At 41.7% G+C, this 23,269-nt stretch overlaps 1 protein-coding gene across 1 annotated transcript; it reads right to left on the reverse strand.

Annotated features, from left to right (window-relative positions):
• Positions 1-1,041: 1,041 nt before the first annotated feature.
• SMNDC1 (survival motor neuron domain containing 1) lies at positions 1,042-9,665 on the reverse strand. Its single transcript, XM_083866450.1, has 6 exons — positions 9,566-9,665; positions 8,841-8,960; positions 5,266-5,408; positions 3,270-3,431; positions 2,295-2,448; positions 1,042-1,480 (listed from the first exon to the last, which is right to left on the reverse strand). Exons 2-6 carry the CDS (start codon positions 8,958-8,960, stop codon positions 1,343-1,345), a joined length of 717 nt encoding a protein of 238 aa, XP_083722576.1. The 5' UTR covers positions 9,566-9,665; the 3' UTR covers positions 1,042-1,342.
• Between the last annotated feature and the right edge of the window lie 13,604 nt (positions 9,666-23,269).

Here is a 23,269-nt window from a genome sequence, read left to right on the forward strand (position 1 = left end):
ATAATATACAGGGAAATAATGGTCAGGGTTAATGGACAAGACACACATTTTATTTAATGGGGGAAATAGCTGATGTACTCTTGTCCATTAACTCAGCCCTAGATTTTACAAAAATAATATCTACATTGTATACAGGGCTACCCATTAACTTCTTTAAACACATTACGGGTTCAGAGGTGGCATCACTACCGTAAGTGCAAGACAAGGAACAGAGGAAAGCAAATCACAGAGAGTACAAAAAAGCTAGAGCTTTTACACGTGGATTCCTGAAGAAAACTGAAGGGGCTCAGCAGCATTGTAATACAGCTGAAGGTACAATGGACACTAGGGCAAATCAGTTATGTAAGGATAAAAACTCCCAACTAACCTTTACTCACTCACAACTAACTAATTGGGATCCAGGCATTCAGATCTGCTGGGTTGTGGTTCTCCTTGTCTGGATGGGGGCCCAGGCACAGGCTCTCACTGCTGTGACTGTACCAACAGGTCTGTGACTGTACCAACACACCTACAAGATCTACAAGGGAGGACAGGACAGCTCCTTTCCACAGCACAACCAGTTACACTCCAGCTCTGGTCCCTGGGGATGGGTGGGGACTCCGAAGTACAGTTCCTTGTCCTATGGTTTTCTGGTTACATTTCATTAACTTCCTATTATAATTTGATGAGTATTTATAAAACAAACAAACAGAAGAACAACCAACAAGAAACAGCATCTCCTCTGCTTAAATTCAAGCGCAAGAAATTTGGACTGGAATTAAGTCAAATTTATTGTTTCTAGAACGTAAATAATTCATTAGTAATAAAGACCCTATCAGCCCTGTTCTGCCCTCATTTACAGCTGTACAAATCGATCTGCAGTGGATTTGTAAGGGAGTTATTTAAACTTCCTTAGCAATTCCATGTGACACGTAAGCTCTCCCAGAGCTGCAGCAGCTCTGTAATGCTGAGCATGTCACAGACAGCACCATGACTACAGAAACCAGGGAGGCTCTTAAGGTGCCATTTTTATACCACCACTTTTTAAAAAAAAAAAACAAAAAAACAAAAAAACCTTCACTACTGGTATGAATGAAAGATTCAAAGCTGCAGACAAATACTGCTTTGAAAGTAATAGGCAACCGCAGTTTGTGAACATTTACCTGCTACAAAAAGTTTAATGTTTGGGGGGGGTTCAAATCAATAGCTGGAGATTTAAGGCTCAAATCAGCTTAAGCCAAAGTGATGGTGACAAAATGGACTACTCACTATGTGCCAACAAATAATTTACTTTTAGAAAAATATAATGATAAAAAGGTAAGTGTAAAGCCCTGCAGAGATGAAGTTCCACCTTTTTCACCTGTTACTGAGGCATAAGATGCCTGACATTATATTTAGAGGTATCTTGATACTGCGTCATAGGTTTGTCTGCAATTCCACATGTTCCAACGCCAACCTTGCCAGTTACACTCTCAGGGGAAGCAAAAATACTCCTTTTCACCTGGAAATAAAACAGAAAACACCATTTCTGAATAATTACTAGCTGCCTTTTACAAACAAACAAACAAACAAACAAACAAACAAACCAAAAAAAAAAAAAAAAAAAAAAAAAACCACCACCACAAACAAGCAATCATCACCATCTGAAGTGCTTTAACAGTCTCAACTTTTGCCCTACAGATGGGCACACTTTCTAATGGCCACCCCAGCTGTGATGTGTTGACAGCAATGGGGCTGGGAACTTCTGGCACCTCAGTACTGGATGTGATTGTGGTACTGAGGATCTCAGGTCAGGCCAATAATGAATAAATTCACCTCTCCTACGGGCAATTCTAATAATTGCTCAAAAGGAAGACTCAAGTTTTACCACTATGTCTGGCAGCCTTGGTCAAGCCATGACAGGAATGGAGTAAGACTTAATGTCCTCACTACCTTTTCTGCCCAGCACTTGCTGTTGCAAGGCACATCCTCAGCACTGTGTCTGCTGGGTCATCAACACACTGAGAGGCCAGACTTGGAGGTTTAGAGGGGCCCTCAGGTTCTTGGCTCCAAGAAACACCAGGAGGCAACTGATGCAAGCCCAGCTCTGCCAGCCAAGTGCAAGTTCACTCTCTTAAGAGCAGCACTCCTTCAAAACAATCCAGTAAAAACCCCAGGAATTTGAAGTGCACAGAATACAAAAATGCACACTTCAGAATCCCAAAGACACCAAAGTTCCCATGTTGCATCCCTTTAAAAACCACCTTCTTTCTCCCCAGGTACTGCACTGAAGTTGTGCCCTGTTGCTAATCACATACTGACAAAAGTAAACAAACCTGGCCTTTTTTGTTTTTAGAATAGGCTCTGTTGTTAAACTGTTGCCACTTGACTTTCTGGTCCTCTCGCTCCTGTTCAAGTTCTTTAATTCTCTGAGCTTTTTTCAAAGCTTTCTTCTTTTTATACTCCCGTTGCTGGGCTATCATCTCTTTTCTGTAGAAAAGGAAAAAAAACAAACCCCACATTTTATGATTGTTTCTCTTCCTGTAACAAACTAAAATCTTTCTGTAAAACAGACATGCACATTAGTTTTCCAGAAGTAAAATACAGAAATAGAGCTTGTAAATATTCACCACTTCTAGGAGGTAAAAAAAAAAACAACCCAAAACCCTAAAAATCCAAACAATCTTTCTGTTAATAAGCATTACCTTGCTAATTTAGGTATTTGGCATAACAACAACTACCAGCACGCCTGAGGAGCCCATGCCAAACACAGCAACACATGGGATTGAGTGCAGCTCATTTCTGGGTGAAAAGGGACCTATCAGCACTTGTACATTTCAGAAACATCTTGTGTTTGGAAAATGTAAATAACCCATTGGAGTGAAAAGCCCAAACTTTTCTAGAGGCCTCCAGGACTCTGAGATGCTACCAATTGTTGGACAGGGATGGAAGGAAAAGGACAAAGATTACTTCAGTGAAGATAAGGAAGTTGAAGGAGTCAATCTGTGCCACAATGCAGCATCCTTAGAACAACCTTTTAGGGAAGGGATCATCGGGTATACCAAACTCCAAAGACTCATACCACCTTTCTTTTTCCCCACAATAAAAAAAAAAAAAAATCAGCCCATACAAATACCTTCCTGTATTAGACACAGCAGGATACTAAGTAAATGTAAATTTGAAACAAAAGCAAACAAAAAAACCCCTATTCCATTAACTGATTTTAATAGCTGAGGAAGACAAAGAAAAAACAACCAACCCCAAACCAACCCACAAAGCAGCATTCAGACTTCTGTCTGTGTATTACTTACTTGGACATGGGTTTGTTGCCACTGTCCTCTTTTGCTTTCCTTCCCTCTTCCACAGGCTTCAGGTTGAACAGGGGTGTGACTTCAGCATTGCCATATCCAGCAAATGTAACAGCAGCTGTTCCATTCTCCTCATCTATTTCTTCAATCTCAGCTTCGTAACACCTGTAAAGATATCATGGCTGTAAGCATGTGAGTAAAGCTTTAATACTCAGCCCTTCAACACCTACATCAGCCAGCTAATGCCACTAAGTGAAAAATGTGCAGATACCAGCTCATTTTCAGGGGCAATACACAAATCAAACCAAGAGATTATTGTCTTAAGGTCAAAGGGAGACAGGTACAATGACTGTAATCTGCTGTATTTGACCTTTAGCTTCAATAAGCAATGACCTCACAGTTATCACAACTAATGATTAATGCTGGGGCCAATATAACAAGATATCCTGATTTGGTTTTAATTCTGGCAGGTCACGGGATAGGAAAAAAAAATAGTGCATTCACAGAATTCACTGAGGAGTTTTAGAAAATGTCAGCTCAGAAGTGCAAAGCTTTGGTTCCATTTTTCTCCACAGGACAAAGAATTATAAAAAACTGAAGCTTTTGAAACATTCCCTCTTCAATATTTTAAAGTTTGAAAGTTCTCTTACTGATTTAAAACAGCAATTTCGAAATTTTCACAGAAATCAGTCCATTTCATATTTATGTGTATGAAACACTTCGGACAAACTGACCTCAAAATGGGGGAAAAAAAAAAGACAAGTGACATTTCCAAAAATATTTAAAATAACTGTGTCTAACTTCAGGACAAAAGGACATATCTAGAGCAAACAGAGGAAAAAAATGTAATGTTTCATAGACAATATTCCAATTAAAATTTACTCAATTAATTTCTTGTGTGTTTTCAGTGGGCCAATATCTTGAGCTGAGTTAGGTGAAAACACATGAAAACTCAGAAGTCTGGCTAGCTCTTTATGAAACACTGCTCACTTTAGAAATCCTGCAACAGAAGAAAGCTTTTCTAAAAAAAGCAGAACAATTAAGTCCAATAAGATGCACTTCAGTGAACACTGACACCCTCTTCCCCAAGCTCTGATCCTGTAACCAAGGGATCAGACCAAAAAAAAAAGACCCATTGGTGACCTAAGACTAAGAGATTCAGTTTATAAATTCCAACACAAAAACATTTTACTCATTAATAAATGGAAGAACTGTTCACTTTTAGATTAGATTTCTACTTAAGACATCAATAGCTATACCAAAATCTTTACATGGTTACTACATTTTTAAGAGAAGAGTGTTCATCAAATAATAGAGCCTTTCTTTAAGTGGTAACAATTGGGATATTGCTCCTGCATAAACAGTTATTTTTTAAAAGCTGCAACAGTTACACATTTGCAGTATGAAAACTAACTTTTAAATGTGTATTTCAAAGTTTATAGAGTCAGAATGATCTGCTTGGGTTCCCAGAACTACACAGTCTAACATAGAGGAGACCAAACCCAAAATATTTATTAGTTCTATAGTTATATTACATAGTTAGTTGTTTTATAGCCAAATGCAGCATTTTCAATTTAAAATTTTAAAATAATTTCCAATTAGAGGCCCAAACTGAGATACAGCAAGAATTTTTCTTCATAGTAATCAGTGACAGATATGCAATGACAAATTGTGAACTACACATCACAAAAGCTTTACAAAAGACTGTCCTAACTGACTAGTTCTTTCAATCTGCCATTTATTACTCAACAAATGGTAATTTACAAAAGTTACTCTACTTTTATAAGGTTAGTGACAAAAAGGGCATTTTTATAAGTAACCCCCTATCTCTCTGCTACCTGAAATACTGACCTTTAATAAACAGTCCAAGAACACTTCATACCCCATTTATTTCCTAATTTCTTTTTGCTTTTAGTCACCCTGTTCAATTCAAACTGAATGAAAGTCTCTTACCATTGAACTATTTCATGTAACTGTTAGAGAAGTGTTCTACACTTACTGTCCATCCTCACTCCATATGGCCATACACCTATCCCCAACCTTCCATGAGTGACTGGGCAGGGCAGAGGCAGAACTGTCAGAACTTGCGAGAGTTTCCGAAGGTTGTGTTGAAAGGAGATCTTTGGTTAACTCTATGACTTCCTGCAAAAGACAAAAAACCCACAAAGAATAATATTTCAAATTCCTCTTACCAAGTATATTTTTACCCCAAGCTTACTGGTTTTGGTTTGGTTTTTTTTTTTTTAAAGTTACTGTATTATATTGATTGCTGATGTGTTAATTACACTCACTTTGATTTTTTAATAATTTAATTAAACTCATTAATTGCAGTTGTAGATGAAAATATGTATGGTCTTCACTGTACTGCTGTAAAGCTGCCCATGCCCTCTTCAAATCTTTGAACAGTAGCCTATTATTTTTTATAGCATTTCTCTCACTGGCTGAACTGTAACATCCAGAGTCAGGGTGGCAGAGCACCCTCCAAGCTGTGAAGCCCTCTCATTTTGTTAGAAAGCATCGGAGTACATGCTAAAGAACTGATTTCCTTAAGTCATTTTGAGAGAAGTCTTTGTTTTTTTTTTTTAAGTTCCCTGACTTTGAGATTTCAGGTCAGGCCTTCCCTTGCTAATCCAAGATGACAAAGTAACAAAATTCCCCAGTTCCTTTATTTATCATTCATTTGCAGCAGGAGCTTGCAAAAACCTCTCCCAATTTCCTGTAAATGTTACATTAGAGACTAAGCAATCAAGACCTCTCTTTTTCACTAGTGTTAAAAGTCAAAGGAGACGGCACCTAAAGGGCCATGTAAACTTTCAGTATAATGCAAAGAAACTTTTCCAGCCCTAAAGAGGAAAAATTCTTCAGTTCTTTGAGTACCTCAGCATGAACCATTGTCACTCTCCTAACAAACAGTAAACATTTAAGTCAGGGGAGGGTTACAGACAGTGTTCAACTGAGGCTCCCTGGAGCCTGAACTCTCCTCCCTGTTTCACATCTTACTTCAGCTGTGGGCATACAAAGACTCAGGAAAATGCAGTAAGGGAGCTGCTCATCATCCCTTAGGAACCTAAAGGATTGTAAGAACTTCCCAAGTAAGTTAATACAACATAAACTTACGTGCACTTTTATCTGATAAACTAAACGACCAGCATCAATAGCCTAACAGTTTGCTTCTGTTGCAGCATGTTAATGTCTGAATTTCCAACAGCTAATAAAACTTTTGCTCTTTGCTTTGGAGGAACTGCTGGTTAAGTACTCCAGTGAGCATGAGCAGTAGCAATTGTGAGCACAGGAACACACAACTGTTTCTAGTACTTAGCTCACCATTTTCCTAATACCACAGCTGAAGCACAACAGATTTTCATTATCAAGTTACCTAATTTGAGAACATACAGCATTAGCCTAATTTTCCCTCCCAGGTGCAGAATCTCAAACTATTGCTCAACATAGAGGTAGCTGTATTCTGCAAATCCAGGAGGCATCATGGCTAAAGACAAGTATCTCTCTCACTAGGTCAAATCTATGGCACAAGCCACTCCTGAAAACAAGTGTTTCAGGTATTGCAACTACCACTAACACCAAAGTGTTGATTAATTCTTGCCTCAGAGATGGCTTATTTTGGAACTTGGATGTGAATAGTTTCAGACAAGTCTATCAAGAATCCTCTGAATTTAATGAAGTCCCTTACACAACCAGGCTATTAAAATAAACAAACTTTTACTAAAAGTCTTCATCTGATATCCACACACCATAATGCTCAGCTCACAGGATAGAGATGCTAATTTTATTGCAAGTCATGAGACAGCTCTCGAGTCTTTAAGAGAAGAGATCATTCCAAGAAAATTTCTGAGCAGGATTTGGACTACCACAGCAGCTCAGTACAGCCAAACAGGTTGAACAACATGGCTTGGTGCCACATCCCCGTGATAAGGAGGTGTGACCCACAGGGAACACTACTCAGTTTGCCAAGATTTTTCCCGACCAACTGGCCTTCACAAAGCCAGACAGAGCTCTACACTCCAGAGCACAACACCCTCAGATCTCATCTCCAATTACAGAAGATGACAGCTGCCATCAATCCTAGAAAAGGTAAATTTGGTTCTTGGGTGCACAGACTCTGTGCTAGAAACGCTTTGGTGAACTGAAGCGTGAAAAGCTAAGTAACAGTTTCTTCTAATATTTATTCTTGTTACTCAAGAATAATCTAAGCATACAAGATGCATCAGTATTTATAGTAGGAAAAAGATGTTTCAATTACATAGTAACAATCTTTTTGAAGAGACAAAAAGCTGTTTAGTTGGGACACTGACGCATCAAACCCACTTTTACAGTTGTTGGCTTAGTTGGCATATATCAAGTCTGCAAAACATTATGTCATTTTCAAGGTGGAACATACGGATAGCAAACCTTTTGGGGACGAAAGTGTAAAGATCTTCCCCATTCTGTGCAGAAAGCTTTTATTAAAAAGTTTGCAAGTTGTCCTTTCACATCAATGATCTCTGCATATCAAAGCCGAGGTCGTGTTGGTATCGGAAATATCATCCCATATGGGTTTTGCTGTGCATTTTAAAAATATAAAAATATACACATGCTTTTAACAGTGTACAACAGAGCACATTCAGATGATCTAAAAAGCGCCTTGTGGGCACAAAGCCTTTGCAGTTTAAAAGGAATTCTAAAGATCACTGTTTGGAGGCACTACCTGTGTTTTGGTTTTGAAGCCCCAATTTATTACTGTTATTTCCATACAGAGCAGTGGTCACTGAACCTTGACCTGGGGAGTTTTATATATTCTCACACCTGATGGCTAAAGCAATCCACAACAGAAATGAAGCAACATCCTGCACTCTCATAACAGATTTTAACAGCACTGCTGGGATTTGCTATATACCAATGTGTCTTTATATGCACAAGGATCTATAAGACCACTCATACATTTAAAATTAGGCTGGTGGCCTTCCTGACACTAAACCACATCCCAAGGGCCAGAAATGGGTTTTAGCTGTTAGGAATACACTATGGTCTTGTGACAGATGAAAAACGCAACTCTTCCTTTCTTATACAGGAGCCCAACCAAGACTCAGATGCACAAGGAATAAATACAGAACTACACTCCAAAGCTTTTAACACTGCAAATGCATTTAATGAGTAAGCAGGTTCTGGATCAAGTTATTTGAGAACTCAGTAAGAACATCGTGGTAAGCCAAACCATCAGGATTCAGCATTAGTAAAAGCAATAAAAAATAATGATTTTGAGAAATGCTTCAGGGGAAAAAAATTAAAACCCAGCAGACAGTAAAGACAGCACTGGCATCTCTTTTCCCTCTCTGGCCAATGTTTATAGTAAAAGAGTCTGCTGTAAATTAGAATATCTTTTTTTACTCATCCAAAAAAAATAGTTTTAAAATAGACCATACTTTGGGTTTTCCCAAACTAAGCCTACCATGACTATATCAAGCCATGTGGAATGAAACTAACCCACCAAGTGTTTATTTTTGTTATAGGACAAACATTTAGGAAAGATAAAAGACTTGTAAAAGGACCCTGACATTTCACCTACCCTCCAGTTCTCACCTGTAAGTCTTTCTTCAGTTTCAGTAAATCCTCATTGTCTGCATTGCCAGATAAGGCAGCCTCGACCTGCTGGAGCTGAGCTTTGTAGCTGGCCAACTGCTTAGCGAGGTCTTCTGACATCTACAAGGAACACACGCACACACAAACCCCACATCAAAACAACAGCCTTGATGCTTTTTAATCACGCCTTGCGGTCCAAGCGAGGTGAAACAACAACAACAAAAAAAGCTGTTACTAGCACGTTAGAAACACAGCTCATTAAGTTTCAATGATGAGTATTTGTTCAGTAATTTGACTATAGATAGCCGCTCATTTAATTTCTGTGCAGTCTTAAGAGAGCTCTGAAGAGCAGAGGGTCTAACACGTGCCGTGTCCGGGGCCCAGCGGGGCTCGGGGCTGTGAGCAGCGGGGCCTTCAGCGCGGCTCGGAGCTCCCGGCTCCTCAGAAAATGAATGCACGTCCCCAGCAAACCCCGCGGAGCGCGGTGTGCGCCCTCCGGCTGCCGCCCCTCCCGAGCCCCGGCACGGAACCCTCCTGGCAGCCGGAGCCGGCCCCTCCCGGCGCTCCCGGGGGCTGGGGGCGGGCGGAGCGGGCGGGAGAGGAGCCGGGCCTGGGGAAGGCCCGCGCCAGCCGGCAGGCCCAGCCAGGCCCGGGGCAGGCCGCGGGTGGCTCAGGGCGGGCAGGGCTCAGCGCGCGGGGCCGCGGGGCCCATCGGGCGGTCTCACCTCGGCGGTGCGGGGTGCGGGCCGTGCCCGGGCCGGGGGCTCCGCTCCGGGTCCCGTCAGGCCGCGGCCGCCGCGCTCCGGCTCCTTCCCTTCCCTTCCGCCGCCGCAGCCGGGGGGTGGGGGGGGCAGGGGGCGGGGCCTCGCCCGGCGCGCGCCAGAGCTCGCGAGAGCGGTCACGTGTGCCACCGGCCCGCCAGAGCGTCACGCGGGTCACGTGGCGGGGAGACCCGCCCACAGCGCGAGGGGGCGGGGGGGGGCGGAGCCTGAGCGCGATCTCAAGGGTTCCTGCCCCTCAGAGCTCGGCTGTGGCCTCAGCTACAGGAGCCATGGCAGGCCTGTGCCCCACAGAGCCCTGCTGTGGCCCTCAGCTACAGGAGCCATGGCAGGCCTGTGCCCCACAGAGCCCTGCTGTGGCCTCAGCTACAGGAGCCATGGCAGGCCTGTGCCCCACAGAGCCCGGCTGTGGCCTCAGCTACAGGAGCCATGGCAGGCCTGTGCCCCACAGAGCCCTGCTGTGGCCTCAGCTACAGGAGCCATGGCAGGCCTGTGCCCCACAGAGCCCGGCTGTGGCCTCAGCTACAGGAGCCATGGCAGGCCTGTGCTGGCACAAATCACACACTGCTGGAGGGGACCCAGCGGATTTGCTCGCTCCCGTCTGTGTTCCTGACAATATCAAATACAGCAACACCCTCTGGCCACGTACGTGATCATCAGAACCGTGCAAAACTCACTGCCAAACAATTTAGAAGAAAGTAAGTTTCAATATCCGTCTTGCAACAGGAGATGAAACTGAGGGGGAAAGCCCAGTGGCTTCTTCAGATATTTCTGATGGAAAGGCAGTGATTAATTTGGCTGTGAGCCTGCGAGCCAGGTAAATTAGGCAGATACCCAAAAATTTTCTTCCTATTATCAGGAGGATCAGTGTCTCCTGCAAACATCCTGTCCCTCATGGTCACAGCACATGGTGCTGCACAGGAAGGTGACTTCACTCAGTGGATTTGTTTATGTATTATGAGGAAAATATATCTGCTGTGTTCTGTGACACTTGGTGTGTGTCCTCAGAGGATATCCTGACCCAGAGTGAAACATATTTCTGTATCTTGGTGTGGGATTTTACAATTAAAATCCAGAAATTACTGGACCCTGTTCAGGGATGATTGAGGAGACCAAGTGTAACAATGAAAACAGCAACAGCAACTTTTTGGTGTTTTCATTATTATGCAATAATAAACTAGCAAAAGTTAAGGAAACTAAGATAAGACTTTTTCTGATAAGACTTTGTGAACAGATCAGCAACTGTTGAAACACAAGCAAACTTTTTGGTGGAGAGCAATCCTAATGACACTGTGAGCATACCTATCAGTTAGAATGGGTATTATCACAACCAGTTTCAACTTCCCAGTTCAGGACAAGAAATCTATTCTGTATCTGTAGGATCCAAGGGACTGAGAGGGACTGAGAAGGCATCCACTGTCCAGCTATCTCCAAAGGCAGCAACAGCAAAAAGGAGAACACCTCTGTGGTTGCATCAGCAGGAGCAAGCATAGAGAGGCATTTTATTTCTATAAAAGGTTTGGTGAGTGTTAAGATTGAAGTAGTTTTATGGTTCTATAATACAGCATGTAGTTCATAGTAGAGTATGGAGTTTTATGGGGTCTGCAGACATCTAAAAAGAGGTAAAAACATTACAAGCTCTATATGTTATATATAGGAAGACAAGCCAGATCTTGAAATGACTGATCTTTAATTCCTACAAATGGAAAATTTTCATTAACTACATCCTTAAAATTGGATTTATCTTCACCCCAAAATAGAGATCTTTTTTCTGTGTTTGGCTAGACAAGCTCTTTTAAACTACATTGAAGAAAAACAGTGTAAGGAGAACATCTTCCTGCTTTCTTACAGATTACACTTTTTGAAAAATATGTTTTATAATTCATTAAATGTTCGCTGCTTGGACGGATACATACATAGCAGCACATCAGCATTACTTATAGCAATATATATAACTTAGCGACAGAAAAAAAAAAAAAAAAGAAAAAAAAAAAGAAAAAAAAAAAGGCAACTTAATTGTCTTTTACCAAAGACAAACTCTGTGCCATTAGCATCGGTCTTCAGCTGTGGTTCCTAGTGGGAAGCTGTCTGACCGACCTGACCGTACCCGGGGGGCAGCGAGGGAAGATTGGTGTAACTGGAGCCTTTGTGGCCGCGCTGGCGCCGCGGGGCCGGGAATGGCTCGGCTGGGTGGGACGGGGAGGTTTGCAGTACCGGGGATGGCAGGACATGCCTTGGAAGGAGCTGCCTGCCTTTAAGGCAAGGTGGTGCGCTGGCGCCTCCCGCAGCCACGCCTGGCTTGTCCAGGAGGTGGTAGTGGTGCTGCGCAAGAGGTCTGCACCGCCAGCCGTGTTTGACTGGCTGCTCGGGAACAGCTCTGCTACAGCTCCACAATTCCGCCTCTTTTCTATAGTCTGCTGCGTGATTTTTATGGCTATACAATGGGAACATATGTAGCAAGTTATTTTTGAAGGTAACTGGGACTATACAGCCTTTTGAAACATGGATGTGCTTTGGTGAATAAGCACACTTAAATCTGCAACATTCTGCATTCCTAAAAGTTAAATCCTGAAGCACTTAAGGATCAGAAATCCGAGTGCTGAGCAGCAACCAATGCTGTGAGGATGTTATTATGTCAAAATGATTTAATGTCCTGTTTTTCAGCTTTGTATGGGTGTGTTGTTGTGCTCAGCACAGGGACCTAGCCACCAGCAAAAAATTGACTTGTGCATACAAACCGGTCTGTCCTCATCACAGAAACTGCAACCCAAGTCGAGGCCAGAATGAAGACACGGGATCTTTTTAGGGTTTTCTGTAGGCTGCCTGCATGGCAGGCATTGCCCTGTCAGTGGGGCTGTATGTCAATCTTGAAAGTTATTAATTTAAGTATATTAATTTGGCTTAAGAAAACATTATATTAATATTTCAATTTTTAGGGTTGTTGTCCTGAAGGGGTTTTTTGTTCAGTGGTCCTGTGCCTCTGAGCAAAATTTGCTTTATTTTGGGAGAGAGGGTTACCATTGTCATTATAGGTAGGTCAACTTTGTCCATAAATGCAATTGTGCAATTGTTTCCCATCATGAGGCATTTTGTTGTTGTTACTTCTTCTGCTAAATTTGTTTCTACAGCTTGACTTTGTTGTTGTTGTTTGGTTTTTTCTGCAGTGGCCATTTGAGTCTGGCTGAATTTAGCAGTTCAGCAGTTTGCCTCTCATAAAACCAAGTTATAGAAAAAAATTCCGCTTGCCCAGGCGCTTGATTAAAATACACACACTGTTGAGAGGTTCAAGTGCCTCTTTGCTTTAAAGCATGGGCTCAACATTTCTCAGGGAAGTTCTGTGTGCTTTAAGTCTCCATTTTTTGCCATTTTACTCTCCTGAAATTTGGCCTAATGTTGGATTTTTCAATGCCCACTTACACAGAAGTTTGTGTGGAAGGGAAGTCAGGTAGTGTGTGCATTCCTGAAGATAATTTGACTCTTTGTAGCCCAGGAATCAGTACAAATTGTAGTGTTAAGCAAAGAAACGGAGAGTTCAAACATGATCTGTCCTCTGAATTACTGTAGAAATGATGTCCCACTGGTGAAAAAGGCACAATGACTAAAACTGGGCAGGAAAAGTGAATCAGAACTCAATGAAGAATAAGATCCAGGGTGGAGCAGCATGGGGATAAGGAGAAAATATCAGAATTAGGAAGAATGGACTGAAAACTTGCATCCTTTATGATGTCATCCACTTCAGAGGGATTTGAGGCTCTTGGATTTCCATTCCCTTGCAACTGACATCTTGTGAGAATGCCATCTTACGTGGGAAATGACAGCCTGCCAGTGTGATCGTTTACTTCACTGGCACAAACAGCAGGTCCGTTTGCCGGGTCTTGATCAGGCCCACACAACACAGGCTGTCAGATGGGATTTGCAGCTTCGTGTCAGCCCTCGGTTGGGAGCAATATTCCCAGTCTTTCCTGAGGCACTCTGCCATCTGCGTCAGGGAGCGTCAGCCCTGGAGGCCTGGCCACTGCAGGAGAAGGCGGCTGGACGTGCTGGTTCTTCTTCTTGGGGTGCCAGGAACTGTGTTCCTGAGACTCCTTACGTCCAGAAGGTGTTTGAGTGGCAGGAATGCTGAGAAGATAAGGGAGGTTTGGAAAGTAGGGAGCAAGGGCCATTGCTGAGGGTAGAGGAGCCAGGAAGGATTAGGAGAGGAGCTGAAGCAGCAAGCCAGCAGTGTGGGAGGTTTGGGAAGCAGGAACTTGAGGTTAATATGGGAACAGCGTGGGGGTATTTTGGTTTGTGTGTGGGGAGGGACCTGGGAAGTAAGGAACAAGACGCACTGCTGTGATGGATTGTGGAGCTGCTGTGGGGGAGAGGAGACCCAAGTCCTGCACAGTGAGTGTAGACAAACAGGAGGGTATTGTATGCACAGGGAGAGCACATGGAAGGAGAGGGAAGGGGATATGAGGTGCAGCTGACAGCACTGATGGCTGTGTGTGCTTTCCCCAGGACTGGGTTGCTGCCAGCTGTGTGCCACGCACTGGCTGGGGTTTGTGGCAGCTGGTCAGCAGCTGCCCACCACGAGCTGTGTGGCCTCTGGGTGCTGCTGAGCTGCTCTGCTGTGCCCCACAGCTGCAGCTCCACGCCAGCAGTCAGTCTTTGGTGGGCCACCCCCAAAGGAGCTGCACGGGCCTGAGCACTGTTCAGGATACAGGATTTACAGTAACCAGATAAAAATAGGCAGTTGTTTGTGGGTCCTGCATTGCTGTTTGCTGAATTTTAAAGGAAAGTGAGCTGAGAGAAGAGGAAGGGAGCCTTGCAAGAAAGCTGCTGAATAGCCCTGTAAAGAGCTGGGTTTATTCTCCTGTGTAGGAGTATCTATATATTGTGAGTGATGTAGGTCTGTGTATGGAATAAAAGCTCAGAGTGTAAACTTAGAGCTAATTGCCCCGTGGGACTTGTAGTTGAGAACTGACCACAAAAGCCCTGATTCATCTGGAGGTAACTTTGCTACCACAGGGGCATGGTTAGTTTGCTTTTAGGAACTGTCATACATTCCTAGGTTTTGAAAGTTCATAACATTTTGGCTTGGAAGAGCTACTACTCCTGATCTGTGTTACTTAGGCAATATGAGTAGTTTTGGGGGCAGTCAAAAATAGGAAGAGATTTGAAACATTTTTATTTCTAAAGAGGGTTTTGATTATTTTTCTGCCTCTTCTGAAGTTAACAACATGAACATTTTAAGTGGACACCTTTGGACCTCAGTACCTCTTGTTTCTTTGCCCTCCTTTAGAACAAGGGGTAATACAGATACCTTATGTTGTAGAAATGAACACTTAAAAACACTGATAGTACTGATGAATATCAAATGAAATCCAGTGAGAAAATGAAGAATTCTCTTTTTAAAATAGAATTCAAGGAGTCCATGGCAAATAGTGATTTCTACTGATGCAGAAACACTACAGAAACAGATTGTAATTAACTGGCATCAGAGCAGTATCAAGGACTATTGTAGTCTGACTTCGTCATGCCACATTGTACTTCCATTCTGTGAACCTAGAAGCTTCCAGCAGTTAACATTTTTGTTTCTAAACTATGATAAATTGATTTTTGCTAACTGTAGTGTACATGAACCTTTAAAAAGGTGAACTATGCCATAGTAGCTGTAGAATTCACATATATCAATGTGTTTCCTTTACCATTATAAGCAACACGAACAATTTACATAAAAAGCAAAATATGTGCATCACTGTTCCAAACTTTTCCATCCTTCATTCTACTGACAGACTTAGAGACACATTTGCTGAAGTGAGAGAATTTCTGAAGTGTGCACGTAGCGGTGAGAGATGGCATTCACCCATCCTGTTGCATGAAGGGACTTGTTAAACATTCCTTCTACATCATGTTAGTCACTACTTGAGCAGCGAGACTGCTTTCATGTGGTTTAGCATCCTGTTCCTGGTAATCAGAGTGTTTGGTAATCAGAGAGTGTTGTCTTTCATCCCAGAGCTGATCCAACACTAAGAAAAACTGGAAATCCTTCTAAAGATATTTCCTCTGAAAATGAAACTGAAATGTCTCTTACAGAAATTGTCTTGCATGTCATTACAGCTGTCTACTGATGAAGTCAGTTTGGATCCTTGGCCAGCAAATGGCACTTTGCAGAGGCTCCTAATAAAAGAAAAGAATATCAGATGGGCATTTAGAACTATTTTTATCAATGTTCCTACTTATATGTAATTTGAAAGAAAAAATAGTGGAGCTACTGGTGGATATTTCTTTAAATGCTAAACTTAATGAAAACATATTCCGGTATCCATCTTAATGGGAAACGAGGATAACAGGTTGCAAGGGTATAGTAAGATATAGGCAATTTAGAGATATAACAAGATTTAGATTCTTGTTCACACAGAGATGTCAACATCATGTTTGGGCTCTGGGATAATTTTTACTCATTGTATATTGGCTAAAAATCTATGGGAGGGGTTTGATTGGATTTTTTTTTTTTTTCTTTCAGGTTTCATCTTGCACTGCCTAACTACATCTTTTAGTTACAAAGAGGAAAAGGTGTAGTTAATATGTTATGCTTTTTCATATGCTGGAATGAGGATTTCCATGAGGATTTTAATTGCTTGTGCTATGCTTCCTATGTGAGAAGCTTTCAGTTCTTCAGTGTAATTATAGATCTGAAGTCTTTCCAAAATTTTAGATCTGCAGGAGCACTTAGCTTAGTACTTGGTTGACTCAGGGATAGATGATGGATTCTGATTATGTCCCCTGCAATTATGGGGATGTTTGTCCTCATCTTGGTCAATCCTATTCACATAATTTGATGAGAGGGTGCAATATGCTGTTCAATGGAATTTGAGCCTGTGCTGTTACCAGCAGAGAGAGCTTAAACAAAAAAGCAACCAATGTCCATGGGAACAAGGTGACATTTTTTGTCAGTGACCATTATAATGGGTATGATTTGATACTATTGCACTATCTTTTGAATGAGGCAACATGCCTGTAACTTGAATTATTGAGATGCATGTGCTTTGCTCTGAGTTTTCAGTTTCATACACCTTCAGGAATGTCCTGAACTATTTCAGGAGAGGTGCAGGCAAGACCATGTGTAGACAAATACCTCTTCTTCCTGTGTTCAGAAGGAGAATTTGATCTGTAGGTTTTCCTTGAGTATGAGAAGTCACAGTGTTTCACAGCATACATAAGGATGGACAGCTAACCAGCTAAAGTGCAACTGAGAGCTCAGACTTCTGAGTTTGAAGGCTTGGTGGGTTTTCAAGTTTGGGGGTTTTTTAAGCATTGGTTTAAAAATTGCCAAGGGATTTGCCAGTCAGGTATATAAACATGAAAACATAAATATAGATCCAAACTGCTGAAAGGAGTGCTGAACCACAGATTTTATCTAAAGACAGATGACTTACATATCTAACTTTTTTCCCTTTTCTATCCTTCCTCCCACACCTGATGAAACTATTTAGAGTTGAAATGTTGGAAGGGCACAGACCTGAAGCAGCGGTGGGCTTGTTTAAACACTATTTTCCGGTATTAGTTTCATAGATCTAGAGATGACTAATAAGGAAGTTTCTTCATTCAGTATTCATGGATGACCAATTTTTGCTAGCATGAGGAACAAAGCTGGTATGAGAAGGTCATGTTGCCCAGGGAGCAATTCAAATCTCCAGAGTGAGTCATGACAGTGGTATCTTAAGATTCAGAGAGAAAACATGGTGCAAAACTCAAATAGGGCTTTTTTTCTTCTGCCTTTTTCATTTTTTGAGATATTTTCAAGCAGACTTATTTCACTAGCACTCCTGGTGTCAGTATTCCTAGATTTAGGGCATTTATTTGGGATCTCCACCTCCCTTTTATTGTAATAGAATGAAGACAGTAGCTGCCTGGTAAATCAGAATAGTGACCATAGAAAATACTACTGGCATATATCTTGGTGAGTTCCATAGTACATTTCCCCTTTTTTTAGTTACTTTGGTGATTTGAATACACATTGCAACAGTGGAGAAGGTGGAGGAGTTTTCTTTGGCAGGCACAACACAGCACAATTACCTTATCAAACTATTGCATATCCTAAAACGATACTGATAGTGTTAGTGGTCTAAAGGCAGAAAATGCACCCCCAGATGTGATGTTCCTCAGCAGGTATGTTCAGAGTATCAGAGACTCCTCTACAGCAGAGTTGCTGTGTATGTGGACCACAGTTTGCTCCACTCTCCTCCCAGGATCACTGCTGAAGTCAGAAGGGCAGGATATTTGCAGTTGGCAAAGCTTTTAGTGGCATCTTCAATGAAGTCAGTGGATCTCTCCTAATTCCATTTCCTGCTGCACTGAAAACTCCCTACCAGTAGATGATGATGCTTTGCAAACCATGAAACCATATTAAAGGTTTAATCTGGATAAAATGTAAAACCAAAAACAGAATCAAAGTTCAATAAAATCTAGGCATGGTTTCAGACTAATGTAAAGCAAGGCAAAACTAGGCTTTGATATCATTTTAAGGCTAACCTTGAGGGAGATCTTCTCAGGAACTGTGGTGCAAAGTGGTTGAAGTATTAGATCAGCTATGTTAATACCTTTTCTTTTTCCTCAGTGAAACCATTTGGGAAATAATCTTCCTTCTCTTTGGGGCATCTGTATAGATCTGAGCAAGGAAACATTATTGGTTTTGAAACTTTAAATCACTGTGGACTAGTCCTGTCATCAGTTGTATTAATAAGACAAGTAATTTTAGTACAGAGGGTTTGGTAGATATTGATTCACTTCTTTTTCAGAACTCATCAAGCTTTCAGACAATATATTTACATTTATATTTACATGGTATTAAAGAACTCTCTGTCAAGGCCCAAAGAAGCTTCTACAAAAATGTGTTGATTTGAGAAATTTTTCAAGAGTTCTAATTTGTTTATTGGATAAATTGTTAAGAGCAAGGAGAAAAAATTTATTGTCAGTATCCTTAGCACAGAAACAGGAAGAGAAGAAGGAGAATATAGAATAATAGAAGGAAGGAAACTAGGCATAGTTTAACCTACAGGTGAGAGTTAACAATTTGTGTTCTGCTGCAGAAAGATACGTAAAATTGAGCCAATGTTTAGCGCATACCCAATGGACATGCTAAACTGGATAAAATGTATATTTGCCTCAGAAGAAACAGAACTGTCTTGTGGAGCTGTTTATTTTCATTAGACAAATTGACCTCTATATTTGTCTTCAAAGCTATAAACAATGCAAGCCAGCATGGAGCAGCTTCATTGTGGTTTGCTTTTGTGTAAAAATGTATTTAACAGTGATTGTAAGTTTATTTAGATGCTAATTCTGTAATAACATAGCCTTTAAGTGCAGTTTTAATAATTTTTACTTTACAATTTTCTTTTTTTTTTCAATGTTTTTTCATTAAGATAGACCTTCACTTGAAGAAACTTCAAGTGTGTCTGTAGTTCACTTGGCCAGATACATGTCTCTGAGATGCAGCAAGATGTAGACATCCTCTGGGCAGAATGTGAACAACCTATTTGGAAAGCAGCATCATTCACACAGGTAGCATGAGGATCTGGGCACCACTGCAAGGGCTCTCCACGTCTAAATTCAACACCTGTGTAAAAACTGGAGGTAAGGTGCAGGAACACAACTGTCTTAGGGTTCAAAGGCTGGTTATGCTCTTTAGCCATTTAGGAATCCTGCATTTCTAGTTTCATACAGTTGCTCAAGTTGCTCTTCCTTTTGTTTCACGTGAGCCTCTCAAGACAGAGGATGTGCAGCCAACTCGTGTGTGCACCATGTTTAGACTCTGCTCAAGCTTGTGAGGAAAGGTAACAGAGATGTCTTGTATTTGTTGGGTGATCCAGTGCAGGCACTTATTTACAGCTCTCATGGAAGAGCCACGCTTTGCTAGGTCAGATTTTTTCAGGCAGAGGATTTTTAGGGATTACATGGAGAGGATGACTTGAAACCTGGATGCCTGAGGTATTGGCAGGGGTTTCGTTCTGCCAGGGATTTGCGATTAAACCCTGGGCAAAGTTATTTACCTCTTGTCCTTGCTCCGCGTGCGCAGAGCGGGAACACCATGGGTAGAAGCTCAGAGGCACAGAAGCACTGCCGGTTGCTCAGGCACATAATGAAAGGAGTGTGCTGGGTGGCTCAGCTAAGCCATTTAGTTTACCCATTGTCGCCCAAAATAGCGTCGAGTGAGCGTGACGCATGCTCTGCTCTGCTGAGGCCCACAGAACATATGTCGCTGTAGGGGCTGGGAGCCCTCGGTCCCTCTTCCCCCAGGGCCGGCAGACACCGCCCTCCTCTGTGCGTGCTGCCACTGTGGCCCTCGGCCTCCGGGGTGTGGTGACGTGCAGGCGATGACAGAGCCAAGGCTCCTGGAGCACACGTCTTCAGAGAGCTGCTGCTCACAGGAGAAATTAATATACATCAGGTAAATCTGCGGCTGTAAATGAAACCTTGGGACACTTCCTCAGCCGTGACTAATCCTGTGCGCACTGTGACTCAGCTGGTGAAGCATTTATCAGGAGAGCTCCCAGAGCGCTCAGCTATAAGGCCGTAAATAAAAATATCTTGTTTTCTTATAGCAAACAGAATTGTTGAACCTAATTTCATCGCCTGTTCCTTACCCCTTCAAAAATAAGCCGCCCAAATGTTTATAGCCATGCAAGAGAGGAAGCATCTCTGATAGTAAATACACTGCCTTAAATTCACGTGTGTTTGGCTCCTGATTTCCAGGTTCAAAATCTTAAAGCTCTGGAACTTGATTGACTCCAAATTATTTTGTGAAAACCTGCTTTTGGTCTGCTTTGTGGCTTATGAACTGCATGGTGATGAAACCAGATGTAATTCATCATGTTTATGGAATTGGTGACCTGTGTATGTTGGCTGAGGTTAGAAGAGACTGTTAAACTCACAGGTTTTTTTGATGGACTTGGAAACAGAACTTAAAATAAGTATATTATTCATAGTTTGGATACCCCACAAAAAAACCCTTGCAAAATTCTAGGCTGAATCCAAACTTGACATCTGATTTATTCTAAAACAAGAATCAAGGCATGCAGGTCCTACCACAAATGCCTGCAAAGCTGTTAGGCTTATTATACTTTCCCATATTTCATTGTGGTTTTGTTGACTTTTTGGCTAAGTCAACCTCTCAAATCAAAAGTGCAAATTCTCTTTCTCATTTTAGCTCAGTTGTAGCATTTACTGCAAATTATTATTTAAGCCTGCATCTTGCACTTCAGGTTTGTTTTGTTGTTTATAAGCTGCACCTGCCCTAGGATCTTTGTGCACAAAATGTAGCAACCTCTGCTCTAGATAAATGTACTGGGAGTATTGCTGTTGGTGATGTAGCCCTGATTGTAATAAGGATGCTTTTTTTTTTACAGCTCTAAAAACCCTGAAGAGTGGCATTGTCACTTCTCATGTCAACTGATACAGCCAAACAGGTTTTCTGTATTACTTTGTATTCTGCTGGAGTCCAGCATAATTTTTCCATACTCATTCTTTCATGACAAACTTTTCTTCTTGAACACAATCAATGTCTTCAGAAACAGAGCATTTTCAATATTTTAGATATATGTTTTGTTTGCTGTTATATGGCTGGCTTTGAAGAGTTTGTTTAAGAGAACCTTTAAACCAAATGTGTCCCAAATAACCCATTTTCTTGCTGTTTGAAATCAGGAATGACAAACAAAGTACAAAGGTTGTGTGTGACCTTTGAGTGCTGCTATAAAAACAGTATTTCACATGTTCTGTAGTTTTCCTGGTTTTTTAGTTATGGGTAGTGTGAGTGGATAGAAACAACTTCATTTTATATGGTGATAAAATTGCTTGCTGTGAAAATGTAATTACTTGAAAATATCTCAGTTGTGCTTCTCACTTGTGCTTCTCACTTTTGTTGGAGACACTGAATCAAGCTATTGGGTAGGGTGTGATTAGTTGATCCTGGAAAACAAAACATCTCAAGGTGTCTGCTCATTATTCAGACTATTTGTCCTTAGGTCATCTGGATTATTCCATCTGGAATATGCAGTAGGTAAAATTTTACAGTGGGAGCCTTTTGCTAAATGTGAAACAGATGGGAGGATCCCAGCCTGCATCTCAGTAAGCAGGAATTTATGTGTAAAAGCTGCATCAGTTTTGACAGACCATCTTACAGGGAACAAATAGTTCCAAAGCTAAAGCACTGGTAGAATGAATTATACCAAGGCTCTATGTAATCCATAGGTATAAAACACTTCTCTGTGTTTCCTTATAACATCTTGCCTGAAATCAGCCTAGTTCTGTCTAGCAAAACTACTTCCTTTCTTAGCTGAGATGGTGCAGACTTCTTCTTGCTGTAGATTTGTGTCATCAGGTAAGTACCCACATGGTTCTTGGCATGAGAATGTCTTTGCAAATTAGAAATACACCTGCAAATACATTTTAGAGATGCTGAAATATCTCACTGCATGAAGCTGACACGTATTCAATCAATTTAGCATGTTTCAAAGCCAAGAAAATGCAATTGCAGGTTCTTTCTTCTTTTTGTGGTGTTCCTGCCAAAGAACCCAGCTGGGGGAGTTTTGGAAGATGGCACTGTGACACCTCAGGGTCCTATATGCAGTGTGTCAGTCACACAGACACCTTCCTTGTCAGCTCTTCCCCCCCACCCCTCAACAGTAATTGCAGTGTTCACAGCTCCCCACTTTTCTGCTATGGTTCATTACAGGACAGGTAAACTGGCAGATTTAGCTCACAGTAAAATTCCTTTGGATGGTGAAAAGGTCAGTGGATACTTGAAAATTAACAGTTTTATTACCATGAGAGGAATAAAATGCCATGGTTTTTCACTTTAGAGCATCATGTCATTCTTCCTGTTTGCTTTTTGAATGGTGCGTCATACACCAATGGCACCTGCCAAATACCAAGCAGGCATTTGAGTTATTTGTGTCGTCATTCTCGATGGAATAAATGGAAGTGGCTTGGGTGAGAGCACACCAGGCAGTCTTCATACAGCAGCCTGTCTCTTTGCAAAGCAGCTGTGAATTTAATGGGAATATAAATGAGAAGTGGCTGATAATTAGGTTGCTGGATGTTTTAGCATTATTATTGTTAATTTCTAAAAATCAACTAGATAATCCGGAGAGTTCTGTTGAGAAGCATATATTTTTGCTTTTTAATATCCTAAGCAGGGTTTCAGCTGGGTGACATGGTAAGTTACAATTTCTGGTAGGAAGTGGGTATACGGGACTTAAGGGTCCCTCAGAGATGAAAGGAAGAGGACTGTGATGAGCAAGATGAATTTTCCCTTTGCTCCCTCCACCCCTGAATCCAATCATGCAATCCTTACATGATTTATTACTGATGTGATTTATATACTTTTTATAGCGACTGTGAGAGTAGGTATGAAAATAGATTTCTGTGGTGATCCAATCTTGCTTGCACATCCCCATTTACCCAGGCAGCCTCTGCTGCCTTTACCCAACTGCTCTCTAGACTGCAGAACAGCATTCCAGATCATGCTTTACTTCCCATAACCTCCATCCTAATCCCTTGGCCTTTTCTACAGTGTTCACAATTAAATGCTAACAATGAGTTGCCTGGGAAAGCAGTTGTGTGTTACAGCTGAATGCTGTGCCAGGTCAGCAAGTTTGTGCGTGGCTGCCT

This window comes from Zosterops lateralis, assembly GCF_965231275.1.
Source record: "Zosterops lateralis genome assembly, chromosome: 8".
In the NCBI taxonomy this organism is placed as follows: Eukaryota; Metazoa; Chordata; class Aves; order Passeriformes; family Zosteropidae; genus Zosterops; species Zosterops lateralis.